The 16,346-nt window shown below is 36.3% G+C and overlaps 2 protein-coding genes across 2 annotated transcripts; one reads left to right on the top strand and one right to left on the bottom strand.

The window, feature by feature from the left end:
• The first annotated feature begins 887 nt into the window (after positions 1-887).
• On the top strand, positions 888-9,490 carry LOC112009037 (mitochondrial phosphate carrier protein 3, mitochondrial). Its single transcript, XM_065773312.1, has 6 exons — positions 888-1,288; positions 6,136-6,497; positions 6,583-6,626; positions 8,444-8,658; positions 8,759-8,883; positions 8,971-9,490. Exons 1-6 carry the CDS (start codon positions 968-970, stop codon positions 9,032-9,034), a joined length of 1,131 nt encoding a protein of 376 aa, XP_065629384.1. The 5' UTR covers positions 888-967; the 3' UTR covers positions 9,035-9,490.
• Positions 9,491-11,094: 1,604 nt separating this feature from the next.
• Positions 11,095-15,654, bottom strand: LOC112009016 (V-type proton ATPase subunit C). Its single transcript, XM_065773344.1, is given in 11 exon segments — positions 11,095-11,197; positions 11,754-11,833; positions 11,919-12,002; positions 12,277-12,402; positions 12,636-12,752; positions 13,000-13,141; positions 13,254-13,320; positions 14,234-14,333; positions 14,473-14,542; positions 15,544-15,633; positions 15,635-15,654. Coding segments are annotated over 11 exon segments (999 nt in total).
• Positions 15,655-16,346: the final 692 nt, after the last annotated feature.

The following is a 16,346-nucleotide window of genomic DNA, read 5'->3' as shown; positions in this document are numbered from 1 at the left end:
CTGGTTATTCGTCAACTTAATGTAATGTAAGTTATGTAACCCATTATATGATTATCAAAAAAAAAAGTTTCGTAACCCATTTTATGATTATCAACAAAATTTGATTGCAAGTGGCAACTTAACGATTTTACTTTCCAATTCTATTATCCAAAGAATAAACTTTCAAATTATGATGATAAAAATAATATTTCTTGCACTATTTTAATTTACATCATTTGCATCATATTTTAATTTAATAAAACTATATATTTTGTTAGATTGTATTTTTTTGTGTTTTTAATATACATACCAAATTTAATTCAAATTACATATTAATTATTATTCGATTCATAAAAGTATTTTTTATCCATAATTTAAGACTAAAAAGTTTTAATATTTAAATATTTGATTGTTAAATTTTACAAATCAACAATTAAATTACATTTTTTTATTATATCTTTTATACTGGAAAAATATTCAAAAAAAAAAGAAGAGTAATTTGTAAGTGGATTAGTCAAAATTATCATTAAAAAAAAAAGAAGAAAAAGAAGAAGAAGAAGAAGATATAAGGAGAGTATAAATAGGGTCTTTTAAATTTGAAAAATATTTTAACAAAGTCCCCTCTGTGTGGTTTCTACAGTCTACAATTGAGCCCTGAGTTTCTCTCGTACTCTTTCTCCGATGGCTCTCTCTGACAAATCTTCGCGTCAGTCTCTGATCCCAAGCTTCCTCTACTCCTCTTCCTCCACCGTCTCCACCTCACACAAATCCTTTGGTCTTGACAGAACCACGATCGGTGCTGTTGCGCCAGCAGCAGCAAGCTCCAACAACGGCGTCTCGTCTCCGACCAGGAATAAGAAGAAGAAGAAGATATAAGGAGAGTATAAATAGGGTCTTTTAAATTTGAAAAATATTTTAACAAAGTCCCCTCTGTGTGGTTTCTACAGTCTACAATTGAGCCCTGAGTTTCTCTCGTACTCTTTCTCCGATGGCTCTCTCTGACAAATCTTCGCGTCAGTCTCTGATCCCAAGCTTCCTCTACTCCTCTTCCTCCACCGTCTCCACCTCACACAAATCCTTTGGTCTTGACAGAACCACGATCGGTGCTGTTGCGCCAGCAGCAGCAAGCTCCAACAACGGCGTCTCGTCTCCGACCAGGAACTTCGTCGTTCCGGCACCGAGCGAGCCTGGCAAAATCGAGATGTACTCGGCGGCCTACTTCGCCGCCTGTGGCGTCAGCGGTGGTCTCAGCACTGGTCCCACTCACATGGCCGTCACTCCTCTCGATCTCGTCAAGTGCAATATGCAGGTCCAATTCTTCTAGATCCCTCACTCTCTTCCATTTCCAGCTACTTTTTCTTCGATTTAATGTTTTTTTTTTTTTTTGAGAAGAAATATCTCGCAATATTATTAAAATGATTAAGTAACGGCAAAATATCGGGAATAACATACTCCTTTCAAACCGATAATGGAAATAAGATGTCGCTTTCCTTGCTAAAGCATGGACCTGCTTCGGAGCCAGGACCAAGTCCTAAGGGGCGGCTATGTCCATCTTTGACTTTATTGGTTTACTACTAAGGATCGTTTAAATTTTTTTAAATAGCCTCGTTGTTTGATTTTGGTTAAATAGACTAATTGAGTTTAATTTTTTTTAGTTTTATTATTTGTAATATTTGTTATTAGGCTAATTTTTTTTTTTTTTAGTTTTAGATTTAATCTATTAATTTTTTATAGCTTTTAAAAAGGTGAAAAGCGGTAAAATTACAAAAGTTTTACGGATTGTATATGCGGTAAGTGGCTATTTTTTTTTTAAGAAATAAACACACACTAGAGAGAGGAATGTGTTCTAATAGGAAGGCACACCACAACTCTATTAAAAAATTATGGTAACTTGTAAGGCAAAAATTATGGTAACTTTTAAGGGAGGGTAGGACAAATTATACTACACACAACACAGTTTTTTAAACCAGTAAATAACTATTGATAAGTAAAAGTGATGTCAATATACAAACTAATAAGAATTTGTTACATTAATAGTTTATAAAAATGATGTAAAAACTTAACATTACTCTAAAAAGTATGAATGACATTATTGAGATAAAATGTAATTTTATTGAATAAAATTGCTAAAATTATTACTTATTAATATACTAATATTTTTTTTATAAAAAAAATTAGGGGAGCCATTGCCCTTATTCCATGTACAGCTCCATCTATGGAGAGAAGGAATAGGCTCTTAGCGGACCCGCAATATACTTAAATCTTTTGTAAAATTTCGCAGTGGGCGAGAGATCACCTCCCCCTTCAGAAAAAGCTTTGAAAACCTCTTCTGAATCCCTTGCGAATTGGGCAGCTCTCCTCGGGGCTAAACTCTCCACCACTTCCACGGATGAGGGCATTGTAATTTTCTCTGAAAGCCCAGCCAACACTGTACACTTGCTATCTCTGATCGACTACGCCGAGTCCAGCTTCAAACATTGCTCCGTCATAGTTTACTTTCACAGCATCTCTAGCTGGTGGATTCCAAGTAGTTCGTGATGGCTTCTGCGGTTTAGGCCGATCAGTGGCCCGACTCTGGAATTCTGAGAGCAGAGCTGAAGCAGCTTCGAACACTTTCCGAGTTGGGAGGCTCTGTTCATTACATCAGAGCTTGTTCCTTCTGAACCAAATCGACCACGCCACCACTGCAAATAGTTCCAGTTTCCGTGGTTGTGTACTGATTAGACTAACCAGGTCCGAAAAAGATGCAACTCGTGGAAAATCACTTTGAACTTCGCCAAAAGATTGGTCCCAGATACAGTGGATAGTTTCACATTCCCAAAGAGCATGTATGGCATTCTCTTCTCCCTTGGAACATTGGCTACATACCGGATCTTCCTCTTCTGCAGATTTTTCTTTGTTGGGAGTGCCTCGGAACAAGAACGCCACATGAAGGATTTCACCTTGCATGGCGTATCCATCTTCCATATTTGATTCTAGAATTTCTTCGATGCTTTATTACCTGAACTGGTTGCCCTCTCTCTCTATCATCCAACTCACTGAGAACTTGATACCCCGTTTTGACAGAGTAACGTCCCAGTTTTTCTCTTGGCCACACTAGCATATCCTCCCGCGCAGTCATATATAATGGAAGAGCTAAAATCTTCTAGGCCACCGAAAGGATAAAACAGAGTTCCAACTAGTGATGAATTCCAGGAATCTCCACCCTTTTGTATCAGATCAGACACAGGAGCATCCTCTGGGAGTACACCACCCGGAGAAACTATCTTGGATGCTAAGTTCCCAGGCAATTAACCAACAATCTTTGTAGATACGGACATTTTTTCCATCCCCAATCCTCCACCTCATCCCATTCTCAAGAACCCTATGAGCCTTTAGAATACTTTGCCAGGCATAAGATCCGGTTGATAGGGAATGAAATTAGATTTAAAGAATTTTTTACTAAATTTAACCCTTTATTTTAAAATAAGAGTCTAATAGTAATATTGTCATAAAATGATTCTATTCATTTTCTTTTATGTTACTCCCAAATAAAATTACTTACATTCTATTCATTTTCATTCATTTCTATTTCTTTATTTTAAAACATCCAAATAAGGATACTTAATTCCATTTCATTTATTTTTCTTGTTTAAATACATTTCATTCATTTATATTCCCTTATGATTATTCCATTTCATTTTATTTTCTTATGAACTCCCAAATGAAGCTTTAGTGTGTTAGAGATATATATTAAACATATATTAGCCCAATGTAATAGGCCCAAGCCCATTCCTGCTTGTACTAGTAGTCTAGGGTTTAGTCGCCTATATATACTCATGTTAGGGTTCATTATAACAGAGGTTATTGTACTACACTCCTATACAATAAAGATGTAGCCCTTAAGGGATTCCTCCGTGGATGTAGGCCGTCAAGGCTGAACCACGTAACCCTCGTGTTTTTGATGTTCCTATTCTATGCTTCCTCTTCCGCATCCACTCTAGCATACACAACATGGTATAACACATTGCGTTTGATAATATTCTCCATTTAACATGGTGTCAGAGCTAATATTCAACATGGTATCAGAGCCAAACTCCGTTCTTGGCATCAAACAAAATCTCTAAGAAGCAAAGAAGATTTTAATGTGCACATCACCATCAGAAGTCACACATGCTTCTTTGCTGAATCTAGACTTCATGGCATCTTGCAGCCACCATGGCTCAGTGCTGTGTCCAAGATCCACAAACTCAAGCAAAGCTGTTGACTCAACTTCTCAAATCTGTGCAAATCCAAGTCTCGCCTGATGAAACCAACACCACAGACGTGATCCACGACCTCCCGCGACCAAAACCCAGGAACACGGCCTCTGACGGCGTCCTCACGCGCCTCCACGCGCCGCCAACAGCTACTGTAAACCTCCCACGCGCCGCCTCAGATTTTCATTTCCAGGTAGTCTTATTGGTACACGCGCCACCCATACGACCTCCACGTCGATCGATCAACAGAACCTGAAATTTCGGCAGCCATCTGACACCGCACGCGCTTTCACGCGCCACTGGGATTTCGGGCTTCTCTTCCACGCGCCGGTGAACATTGCACGCTCCTGCCACACGCCGGAAAATAGCGGCTGATGTCATCTGACGTCACATGATGACGTCATCACTCCACGTCAGCAGCCACGCAGCACGTTCACATCAGCCCTAGTCTACGTCAGTGACACGTCATAGGATGACGTCAGCGGCCCTGCTACCCGATCCGTGACCCGACCCGGAAACCCGGAACTGACCCGGACCAGTATCCGTTGACTTTGACATGGTCCAGTTGACTTTGACTTTTTGCGTTGACCTTTGACCAAAAGTCAAAATTTCCAAAAGGGCCTATATTGCTCAGTTTTTCGCGTAGATTCTAATTTTGGACTCCGTTTCTTCATTTGAAACTCCTAAATTGGTCAATTGGCACATTCTTCATTGTGGTTTCTTCAAAGGCATTCTTCAAGGCATCTCCAAGTGATCTTCTCATGCTTATCCAACCTCAAGCCTTCATCGAGCTTCCGCCTTGAGTTTGAGGGAGGGTGTTAGAGATATATATTAAACATATATTAGCCCAATGTAATAGGCCCAAGCCCATTCCTGCTTGTACTAGTAGTCTAGGGTTTAGTCGCCTATATATACTCATGTTAGGGTTCATTATAACAGAGGTTATTGTACTACACTCCTATACAATAAAGATGTAGCCCTTAAGGGATTCCTCCGTGGATGTAGGCCGTCAAGGCTGAACCACGTAACCCTCGTGTTCTTGATGTTCCTATTCTATGCTTCCTCTTCCGTATCCACTCTAGCATACACAACATGGTATAACACATTGCGTTTGATAATATTCTCCATTTAACATGGTGTCAGAGCTAATATTCAACAGTTTTTACCTAACATTTCTCTACTCAAATTAGATTTGTGTGTATTAATATTTATCTATGAGTGTTTACATCATGTTAAAGCTTTTCTCCGTTTTCTTAGATTTGAGATTTCATTTTCATGTTCTAATTTCTTTGGATAGATCACTACTGAGGTAGGGTGTAATTGATTTATTTTCCGAAATTCCTTTCATGGAATTTTTTTTTTTTCCTTATGGAAAAAATTTCAGATCTGTGAATTCATATTCTTAGCTCCTAAATTAATTATCTAAGATTTTATCTATGTTGATATTGTACTCAGTTATTTATAGTTAACAGTGTTACATTTTAAGACGATTTTCTTTGTGGAATGTATTAATATTCCAATTACTTTGTTTCTTGGTCCTAATAATGAACCTCGATGGGTCACATCATGTCATGTGCTCTTCTTAAAGAATAAACCTTAGTATTAGCTGTAAGTTGATATTTCGTTTCAACTTCTTTTGAACTGTGGTAAGAATAATTTGTAGAACATGGTCCGTACTTTATTTGTTTCCTCAAATATCACCTAACATGAATGAAATCCATTGCCAATGACCTTTGGATGTTGGGTGAGGCTGAATTCGGGGTTCAAAATTTTGCATCCCCTCAGATGCGAGAGTATGTTTAGTCTTACTAATGGGATAATTTTACATAGCGTTTATGTTAATCTTTCAACAATCTAGAGGTGGTTGTGTAATATGATATGCATGGGATTCAATTAATGTTGATATTTTTGGTTTCAGATTGACCCTGCAAAGTACAAAAGCATCTCATCTGGTTTTGGAGTGCTGTATAAGGACCAGGGTTTCAGAGGCTTCTTCAGGGGTTGGGTGCCAACCTTGCTTGGTTACAGTGCTCAGGGTGCCTGCAAGTATGGATTCTATGAGTTCTTTAAGTACTACTACTCTGACCTTGCTGGACCTGAGAATGCAGCCAAGTACAAGACCTTGATCTATCTTGCTGGTTCTGCATCTGCTGAGGTCATTGCTGATGTTGCACTTTGCCCTTTCGAGGCAGTGAAGGTCCGGGTTCAAACACAGCCTGGTTTTGCCAGAGGTCTATCAGATGGGCTTCCTAAATTTGTTAAATCTGAAGGCTATGGAGGGTATGCAAATCAATGTGATTCTTTAAATATATACGACCTTTTATGCTATTGAAGTATTTCTAACTGATTTGTCCAATCATTTCAGGTTATACAAGGGAATGGTTCCTCTCTGGGGACGTCAGATTCCATGTAAGTTGGGGTGGGGGGAGAATTCGAGTGTTAATACTCTGTTACTAATAAAAAAAAAATGCAATCCAGTGGTTTTGGAGCACCAAAAAACAAGATACAATAAATAAAAGTAACATAATTTCAAATGCCAGAACATACCTCTCAAAATTGCACAACAAGATTAATGTTTTAAGATGAATCTCTATTGTACCATACTAGTAAGTTACCCGTGTGATGCACGGATAATTTTGTAATATTTTATGTAAGACGGTTTTGGATAATGTTGTACATATATTATAAAGAATAAGTAAACCAAATTAGAGGAAAGAAACATATATATTTTGATATATTAAAAATTAGTTTAGTAGCTTCACTTTATATTTGTAGCATTTTTAAGGTAATATTAATTTTTTTAAGAATCATGAAACCAAAAATAAATGCAGAAGAGTAAGGGGACCATGAAAATTAACTAATGTGTGTTGTGTTCACATATTTCATACTAAGTATGCTTAACTCTCTAATTCTCTTTCACTCATCGATAGTTCGACACTAAGACATGGTATGAGCAAGTGTGTATGCATGTGTCTTATAAATGATTTAAAATTAAACCATGGTAGAACATGGCTTTACTTTGCGCACCAAATATTATCTCTACTTATATACCTAAAACAAAAACTATCAAACCAAATTATCTAAACCTAAATCATATTTAAGCCCCTAATTTAAAAAGGAAAAAGAAAAAAAAATTACCCGTAGGGGTTTCGACGTCTTTTGCTTTGGTAATATATGGTGAAATAGTGCATTTTATTTAACAATCCACAACACTTTTGTGTCATTCTATCTCTCTCTAGGGTCTTATCTAGTTAAATATTACTATTAATCTTTACTTATTTTATTTTATTTTTGCTTTTTTTAAATAAAAAAAAATACTAAAACAGTGGGTATGCTAATGACATGAAGAATAGAGAAAGATGTGGTGTAAGGTTAGGCAATTAATGAGATATTAATGAGATAACAGTAAAATAAGTTAATGTGAATTTTTGTATAACAGTAAAAAAAAGTTAATGAAAGAGGTAAAAAATGTTAAATGCAAAATTAGAGCGCCATTTGGCAGGACCTCATACATTCCCATATGAGTTCTTTGCTTTTATATATATATTGATGATTTGTTTTCATTTTTATTAGTAATAAATTTCTTCAAAGAAAATTGCATTATGGTGAATACTACGTTCATTTTCTGTTTTGAGGCTGTCAAGAATGTAATCCACATTAATAGTCCTGAACATGTGATTATATTGCGAGTACCTGTTTTTTATCTCCATAAAACTAAGTTACATTAGATCTCATTCTTCAATTTTGAACATCTATTGTAGAAGCAAAATGAAGTCTATGCTCCCTTCATCCCATGAAATAGTCCACATTTCCATGGTTTTAAAAATTGGAACGGTCAAAGAACTGAAAATGGGTCCGGTTCTCTGTTTTTACTAGTTGAATAGCCACGTTTATCGAACTGGTTCCATGTTCGGTTCCTGGTTCAACCGGCCAATCCGGTCCGGTTTTTAAAACAATGCACATTTCCCTTTTCTAATGTTCGGATGATGTTCTTTGGCTTCATCTCTTGCGATTTTTAATGAAATTGTTTACCTATAAAAGAAAAATCTCTCTCTAAATTTGTTCAATGGTGCTATATCTATTAATTGACTTCAAACACTGTAACTTTCTCCAGGGATTTGATAAAAGAATATAGCAAGTGCTCAGTTCCCTTTAAGTTATTGTTTATGCCTTCTTATCTTCATAAATTTTCACTCAGTTTTGAAAGATCATGTTCATTCTTGCAGACACAATGATGAAGTTTGCATCTTTTGAGACAATTGTGGAGAATATCTATAAGCATGTCATCCCCAGACCGAAGGACCAGTGTAGCAATACTCTACAGCTTGGTGTGAGTTTTGCTGGTGGATATGCGGCTGGTGTATTCTGTGCCCTTGTGTCTCATCCTGCTGACAATCTTGTTTCTTTCCTCAACAATGCCAAGGGGGCAACTGTTAGTGACGTGAGTGGTTCTCCTTAGCATGGTTCTCCTTAGCATGGTTCCCATTTGCCTTTCTACTTCTTTACAATCTCTTTGACCCTACGTGTTTTGGTTTGTTCAGGCCGTGAATAAGCTAGGTGTTATGGGTCTCTTTACCCGTGGGCTTCCTCTCCGTATTGTCATGATTGGAACTCTTACTGGAGCTCAGTGGGGACTCTATGATTCCTGCAAAGTTTTATTGGGATTGTAAGTCCATCTTATAGCTGTTTTGAGTAAATATGATTTTTCATGTTATTGAGTTTAATTGCTAATGGGATTTGGTTTTATCTTCAGGCCTACAACTGGTGGTGTTGCTCCTGCTGCTGCCTCTGCTGCTACTGAGCTTGCAGAGGCATAGAATTTCAGATGATCGGCACAACTTTTTGTCATTTTTTTGAACGTAGGAAAGATAATTATTGGGTTTAAATAAACAATAGGATTGTTGAAGTTGCTTGGTGGATGGCTCTGAATCCAGACCAGGGGCGTAGCCAAGACTTTTTACATAGGGGGGGGGGGGGGCTGATTTTCAACGACGATGATTATCATCGTTGTATGGACAGTCTATATTTTTAGGTCGATATGGACCTTCTTTGAGATAAGCTCATCGGATTTCATCTTATTTGTTGATAGGAAATTTACATATTTGTTTATGTGATCCTGGATCACGATCTATCTCTTTAGATTGAATTTTTGAACATTTGGAGGGTGTTCATTAGGCATTGAAGTATCAACATTTATTTCACAACCACAAGTGTCCTAAATTCTGAATTGCTAAATATTTTTTTCTTGAAGAATGCATCAATTGTTTTTTGTTTGCTCATAATTCTTTTAGTTTAAGAATATGACTCAAAAATTAACTAAAAAGAACTTAAAAAATAAAATCTTAATTAGAAATTTTTACTTAATTATATGGATGTTATTCATACTCAAGAAAAAAAAAATTCTACTATAATTTAAACAATAACCCATCATCATTCCTGTTATTAAAATTTTCTGTATTTTAATTTTAATTTTTTAATTAAGAATAACCCTCAAACAAAAGCAAAAATTAAACACACAAGTACACAATATAACAAACATTTTAAAACACCCAGTGCCACATGTATCTTACTAATAAAAATAGGTAATAAATCAAAAAAATTTTACCTTAGAAACTTTGTTTTACAAAGTGCAAAGATGGTGTGGGCTGTGTGGGTGTGACAATGCCTAGTAGATCTTCCCTTCAAGGCTAATCGCAAACAACCTCCCATGCCTTAATCATATATTTCTTTAAAAATCTATAAAAATTAAAGAGACACGTGAATATTTAAGTGTAGATAGTTGAGGAAAAAAAAAAAAGTCACTAAAAAGAGATGAAGGTGTAGTGCTGAAGAAAGAAAAGAAAACTGAAAACTCACTGGTCTAGGTTCTAAATCCTGAAATCTAAAAATGAAACATATGCTTGAATGATTTATTTTAAGAAAGTAAGAAGAAAGAAAATAATGGTTAGGTTTTTTTTTTTTTTTTTTTTTTTTGGATCATGAGGACTGAGTCTAAGAGAAGGGTTGAGCTGAGGGTTTTGTTTTGTTTGGAGCTGCTGGTACCAATGGACAGTGGCGTGTACACAGAAGACTAGGAAGAGAAAAAAAGAATAACAAAACAAAGGTTCCAATTTTGAGATTGAGAATGGGTGATAAAATGTTATTTTGTTGAGTAGTGCTTTGGGTATTTAAATATAAGTGAGCCATGTTTTGTTGTTTTATTAGAGGATAAAAGAGGCCTATAATAAAAACTAGATCATGCTGGAAGTGAATTGAACAGAGATGGGGGAGCCGGATGTACATCATTGGGGCCTAATTACACCCCCCCCCCCCCCCCCCCCCAAAGGAGCAACGTGGCTCCGCCCAGACCTATCTCACTAGTCTTCACCAAACCTTGCCAAGCTCCAGCACGCATTGTCACGGTCCATACTCCATACGAAACAACTAAACGGTCAAGAGATGTGACGGTAATCACCCATATAGAGTAGTTCTGTGAGCAAAACATTTCAAAGGCAAGTGAATGTAGTACATTGCACAGGAGAAAAAAAATACAGAATTACATAAAATAAATGCATTGCACTTTCAAATTATTAACACAATATGATTATATAATACACCAAGAGCATTATTGTCGAGCTTGTAAATGCAAATTCTGAAATCTGATAATATAAGTCTCTTAATTCAAATTTCTGAGCAGGCCTTCATCACAGCTTTCATCCCCATCCCATCAGACTCACTGGAAATCCCAAAACTGAACTATAATTGAACAATTAAAGAATTCTGCAACTAAATTTAATATACTCTACAGTGTCACAGAACACTTGCATTGTTATTGCTGCCTAGAGGAATGCTTGGACTAGGACTTTAAAACAGACGAGAAACTCAGATTCAGCACTAATCATATGAGATTTATTATGAAGGAGACATATGGATGGGCATCAGCATCACCTGCCAGACCAGCCACCCCTCCTCCGGCTTCATCTTCAGTTTTCCAGTTTGCGCTGCACGCAAACATTAAAGGAAAAATATTAATCAGATTAAACAATTAACCGACTTCCAGATATACAACATTGCATTCAGTCTCATCCTACGTATTATTACACAGGTGCATTTGGTGAGATCCCAGGTTCAGGGGGCACAAAAACCATACACATCATAATTGAGTTGCCAGATGTGCTCCCAATTTTTTGAACTTAAAAAGCATAAAGTGTTGGAAGTTCATATTGAAGATTGGAGATTATGATAAAGTGCTTGCAAAGAGAGTTTAGAGTTTAGCTTTATCAACAAAAAGTTCCTGAAGTACTAAATTTTAAACATCTTCACAGCCTTCATATTTTCCTTGACCATACAGAGTAATGAACCCTCCTAGGTACACTGAAACAGGTGACCATCTCATATAAAACGGTCTCATTAGTTAACTAAACAATGGATCTTGAGTTCATCTGCATCAACATCGAGGACAAATGGCCCAGGCTAAGAAGACTACGTCATCATTAGTTGATTATTGAGATTACTCATTCTATGCCATAAAAGATACACGAAGGCTTATGGACTTGCCTGTTTGCACTGTCACACAACCCTTCAAGGATTGAGCGTACTTTCTTCTCACTTTTTACTGACGGTGCTAAAACACATGCCTAAAATCATTTCAACAACCCATGCTCAGTCAAAAACGCAAATGCTTGATTGAAAAACCATAAACAAACATAAGAGCCACTATACCAAGAAAGACGGTGGCAGACCATATCTCAGAATGCTCTCTGCAAAAAAACGTACGGCACAAAAGTGCATCCAGGAACTGAAAACCTACAGGAAGGAAATCTCTTCAGTATAAAAGAAATTTAAGAACTATTGCAAAGGGCAAGACAACACCTATGAGAACAAGTACAGCAACAATGTATACAATGAGAATAATAGTAATTATAATTGAATAACAGCAAAACTAAAAAATTTGTAATTCAAAAGTGCAATTTGGAATATTGTGAGTAAAAATGAGGAGCCAGAGGCAGGTAGACTACATTAATGGACACATAATTTAGAACATATTAAAGATTTGAAAAAAAAGAAAAAAGAAATATACATCCCCATAACTGTTATAACACCACTGCAAAAGAGAACTTCTCAAACTTCCCTGATCTTGCATTAATTTTTCTAACTCCTGCTTCCGACTCTCTTGTGCTTCCGGACTATATTCAAAATCACGAATCTGAATAACATAATAAAATAACAAAACCACTAATTAGATATCTTCCACCTTGTCAATCGCTGAAATTAGTACAACAATTTCTATATGCTGATATGCATTTCTGCTTTGCAGATAGTTCACGTGAACATGCCAGGATATATATTTTAAATGGCACGAGGGAGATCCACTACTGTAACATCCCTGGATCTAATTAGTACTTCAGGAAGCATATGCAACTTGAACAATATACTCACTTGAAAACCTCTTTCGCATGCAGCTGTTCTAAAATTGTCTGCAACACGACCAAAGAGTGTCACAGTATAAAGAGCATATTCATTATCCTCATACAACTTCTTGGATGACCTGGGGACCTGAAAGAACATAGCTAGATTAATCAAACTTTGAGTAAGATCACAAAAACAAAAAATATAACAACACGAGTACATCTATTCCACATATTTAAAATGTGTGATGGATAAGTTGATCAATTAATGTGCAGTAGTGCACCCATATCACATTGTCAGGAAGGAAGCGTACTAAAAATCACCACCCACCACAATATCATCAAGGACAAAACAACAGGAAATAGAATATATAACCAGAAATAAAAATCAATACCACATAGCTAGTTAAAGTCTCATAGCTGGCCAACCAATCTTTCTGTGAATACTTGGGAACAATTGCAAGTAGAGTCACTAGATGTTCTGAGGTAATTATATCCTCTGGTTTCACTAGATTTGAGAGATCCCGCACAGCTAAACTGAAATATGCAGAAAGGTAGGTCAGCTAAGATACTAGAATATTTTGAGCATATGCTGCAATTAGACTGGGAAAAAAATAGGATTACGAAGAAGAAAAAGAAAAACTAATACCTTCCACTTTGCTTTCGGTTTATAGCATTAAGCTGACTGCGCACGTTGTTGTATTCAGCAACACGAACTATATATTAAAGACAAAGTTTTAAGATCCAAAAATATTTAATTCAATATGAACAAGTTGGGTAAAAATTCTTTTGCTTCATTATGAGGTTACTTCTTTGGGCAATAAACATAAGTATCTAAACAATCTAAGTCTGTGTGTTGTGCGGGGGTGGGGTTTGTTGAAGCTGCTTAGTGATAAATGTTGGGGAGAAAACCATAGTTCGTAAGGTGGCAGCCAGTCATGTTAAAAGCAAAATACGTACATGCATAGAAAAACAGGAGGACAGCCAAGTAAAACACTATTCTCATAATAATCAAATTAAAAAAACATAAATACTCATCCAGCAATTTACTCCACTCTACTTATCACAAGGTTTCAGGGAAACAACATTTCTATGCTCCTTTTTTGTTACCTCCAAGTCATGACTGAGTCTGTGCAACACTAATCAGTTGCCAAGTTAATTGCATAACTGTCATAGCCTGAGGAACGCAGGTGATAAAAACACCTTGTCATGCACCTGATCTCTAGTTATTAGTGATCAGCAGTTAGTGCATGATTAGTTGTGTAATGATAGGATGTCCATGTATTACAGTTAGTTAGAGGCTGTTAAGAGTAGTTACTAGTTGGTTGGGAGTCTCTAAGCCATTCTTGGCTGAGGCAATGTATTAAGAATTTGTATTAGCCCTCCTATAATACTTAGACACTCTTGTAACAGGGGATATATGAAAAAAAATGCAAACTCTCCTCAATTCTCTTTCAATTTCTCTTCTTCATTTCTGGAGGTGAATCCTCGAATAAGTCAGTTATTTTCCCATCCATCCATAAACTCCATTTAGCCAAACACTTAGACACCACCACCACCATTTCATAAGATTCCATAAAATATTGATAAAAACAGAAAATATACAAATTTAAATTAACAGGAATACACTCTGTGAATCAAAAAGTTTCGAAATTGGATTCAGATGAATGCTAAATTTTGCGATTGAATTTCCAATTTGCCATAGAACTAAGTTGAGAAATTGCGGATTCTATAATTCAAAATAATATGTAAAATATTGATAAAAAAAATGATAAATTTATAAAATTTGTATTTTTTTTTTAAAAAAAGGAAAACAATCCATGAATAAATAAAAAGTCTTTGAAATTGGATTCAGATGTTGGAATTACCTTCAGGAGATCATCGCTGAGAGACAGGAGTGGGTCTAGGGTTCCAATACGAAGATTAGGAATATTGAACTGCAAAAATTAAATTAAATTAAATTTTAAAAAAGAGAAATTCTATGTAGATAAAATATGCTTATCGGGCCATTTATGATGCTGCCAGTGGCTTTAATGCAAAGGTGGAAAGCGTCCTAAAAATATAAATCTTGGTTCAGGAAACCAGCAAGATCAGAGGATTTGGTGTTTGGTATAGCTGAAAGAAGCTAATAGAGCCCTCTGGTCTGCTTCAAAATCAGGAAACTTTAACTGTGCAGCACACAAAGCAAGAAGAGGTGCAATCTCAAAGCATTCTTTTGTTGGTTGGCAGGCACTAAAGAGCATATTTTCTTTGAATGCTGAATGAGTAAGAGAGTTAGTAATGAGATCATGAGTCTATGTCTGATTTCAAATCCTCCTTCTAATTGGGAAGATCTTGTAAGCTGTGGTGCCATGAATCTTAAATAAATAAATTTGAGAGCTACTCTGTGTAAACTAGCATGATGGGTTTCTTTCTGTCATCTTTGGTTGCAAAGAAATGCTAAGAAGAACTAAAAAATGAAGACCCAAATAGTTAATAGCATAAACATGGATGTGAAAGCTCTAACATTGGTGGTGACTGGTGAGTACTGGTCAATTCTTACCAGGGTTCTTTGATTTCTTGCAATTGGGGAATGGGAATATCCTTGTTTGTATGATTATACAATCCACGACACCATAGTGAGTGAGCTAGTTCATTAACCATGTCTGTTAGTATTAGGAGAAGCATTTTTCATTCAAAAGTTTATAATTTTGCAGTGTCCAATGGTGTTTAACTTTAATTCGTTGTATTCATGATCAGGTTGATATGGTGTAATCATGATCAGGTTGTAACTACTTTTTGGTTTTTAATAACAAGAATATCTGCTGATTTATCAAAAAGAGAGAGCGAGATAGTGCGTGCAAGTAGATTGAATTGAAGCAAAGAAAAACAGATCTTGCAAGGAAATGAGAGAGAGAGAGAGAGAGAGAGAGAGAGAGCGAGCGAGCGAGTACTCTATACTATAGAGAGGAATGTCGAAAGAATGCTTAGAGATTTGGTCTTGTAATCGGTTCCACAGAGAAGACGCGGAGTTCTGAACCGGAAGAGAGCACCCAGTATCTCTTTGCCATTCAACTTTAACCTTCACTTTCCAAAAGCTCTAGAGTCTGAATATAACAAAAACAGAAAGAGAGAGAGAGAGAGATAGATTTATGTAGGCTCTACTAAATGGTGGAGAGACGAAGCTTCACAAAATTAGAGAAAGTTTGTGTATGGTAATGCAGATCATATCTGGCAATGCCAATGAGCTCACGCAGTGCCATTAAGGTTTGCATTGTTTTATCCCTTAAAAATAAGGGGCTGCATTGCTGCTTTCTTTTATTTATTTATTTTATGAATACAATTTTTATCCACAATGTAAAGTATTGGCCAAAATACATTCTTGATTTCTAAAATTTACATTTAGAGCACTTTTTAGTCTTTGATATTTCTAATGAGCAATTTTAGTCACTAAAATTTAAAAAAATACAAGTTTTATTAGTTTTTCCTTTTTTTTTTTAGTCTAATTCTATTTGTTTTTGTGGGGGTGGAAGCCCAAACTTATGTATTGGGCCTAAGGCCCTATTTGAAGGATACTGTCTGTTCGAAGAGGTGAAAGCTGTTGAGAAGGAGTCTGTATGAAAGAAAGATACCTGGAAATGAAGGGGAACAGTCCGAAGAGAGCATCAATGGTCCGAAGAGGTCATTCTCCTCAGATGCAAAGATTCTTGATCAAGCAAATATCTCGATGATTCGAGTGATCTTCCTAACGACTTCAGTGATA

This window comes from Quercus suber, unplaced genomic scaffold (genome assembly GCF_002906115.3).
Source record: "Quercus suber isolate HL8 unplaced genomic scaffold, Cork oak 2.0 scaffold_73, whole genome shotgun sequence".
Classification (NCBI taxonomy): domain Eukaryota; kingdom Viridiplantae; phylum Streptophyta; class Magnoliopsida; order Fagales; family Fagaceae; genus Quercus; species Quercus suber.
Note: the sequence above shows the minus strand (reverse complement) of the source record. Positions and strands in the feature narration are given on the sequence as shown.

Coding starts and splice junctions, on each gene's coding strand:
- LOC112009037 (XM_065773312.1), top strand. CDS start 968: ATGGCTCTCTCTGACAAATCTTCGCGTCAGTCTCTGATCCCAAGCTTC. Junction 6,627..8,443: donor CTGGGGACGTCAGATTCCAT/GTAAGTTGGGGT, acceptor TCATTCTTGCAG/ACACAATGATGAAGTTTGCA. Junction 8,884..8,970: donor TGCAAAGTTTTATTGGGATT/GTAAGTCCATCT, acceptor TTTTATCTTCAG/GCCTACAACTGGTGGTGTTG.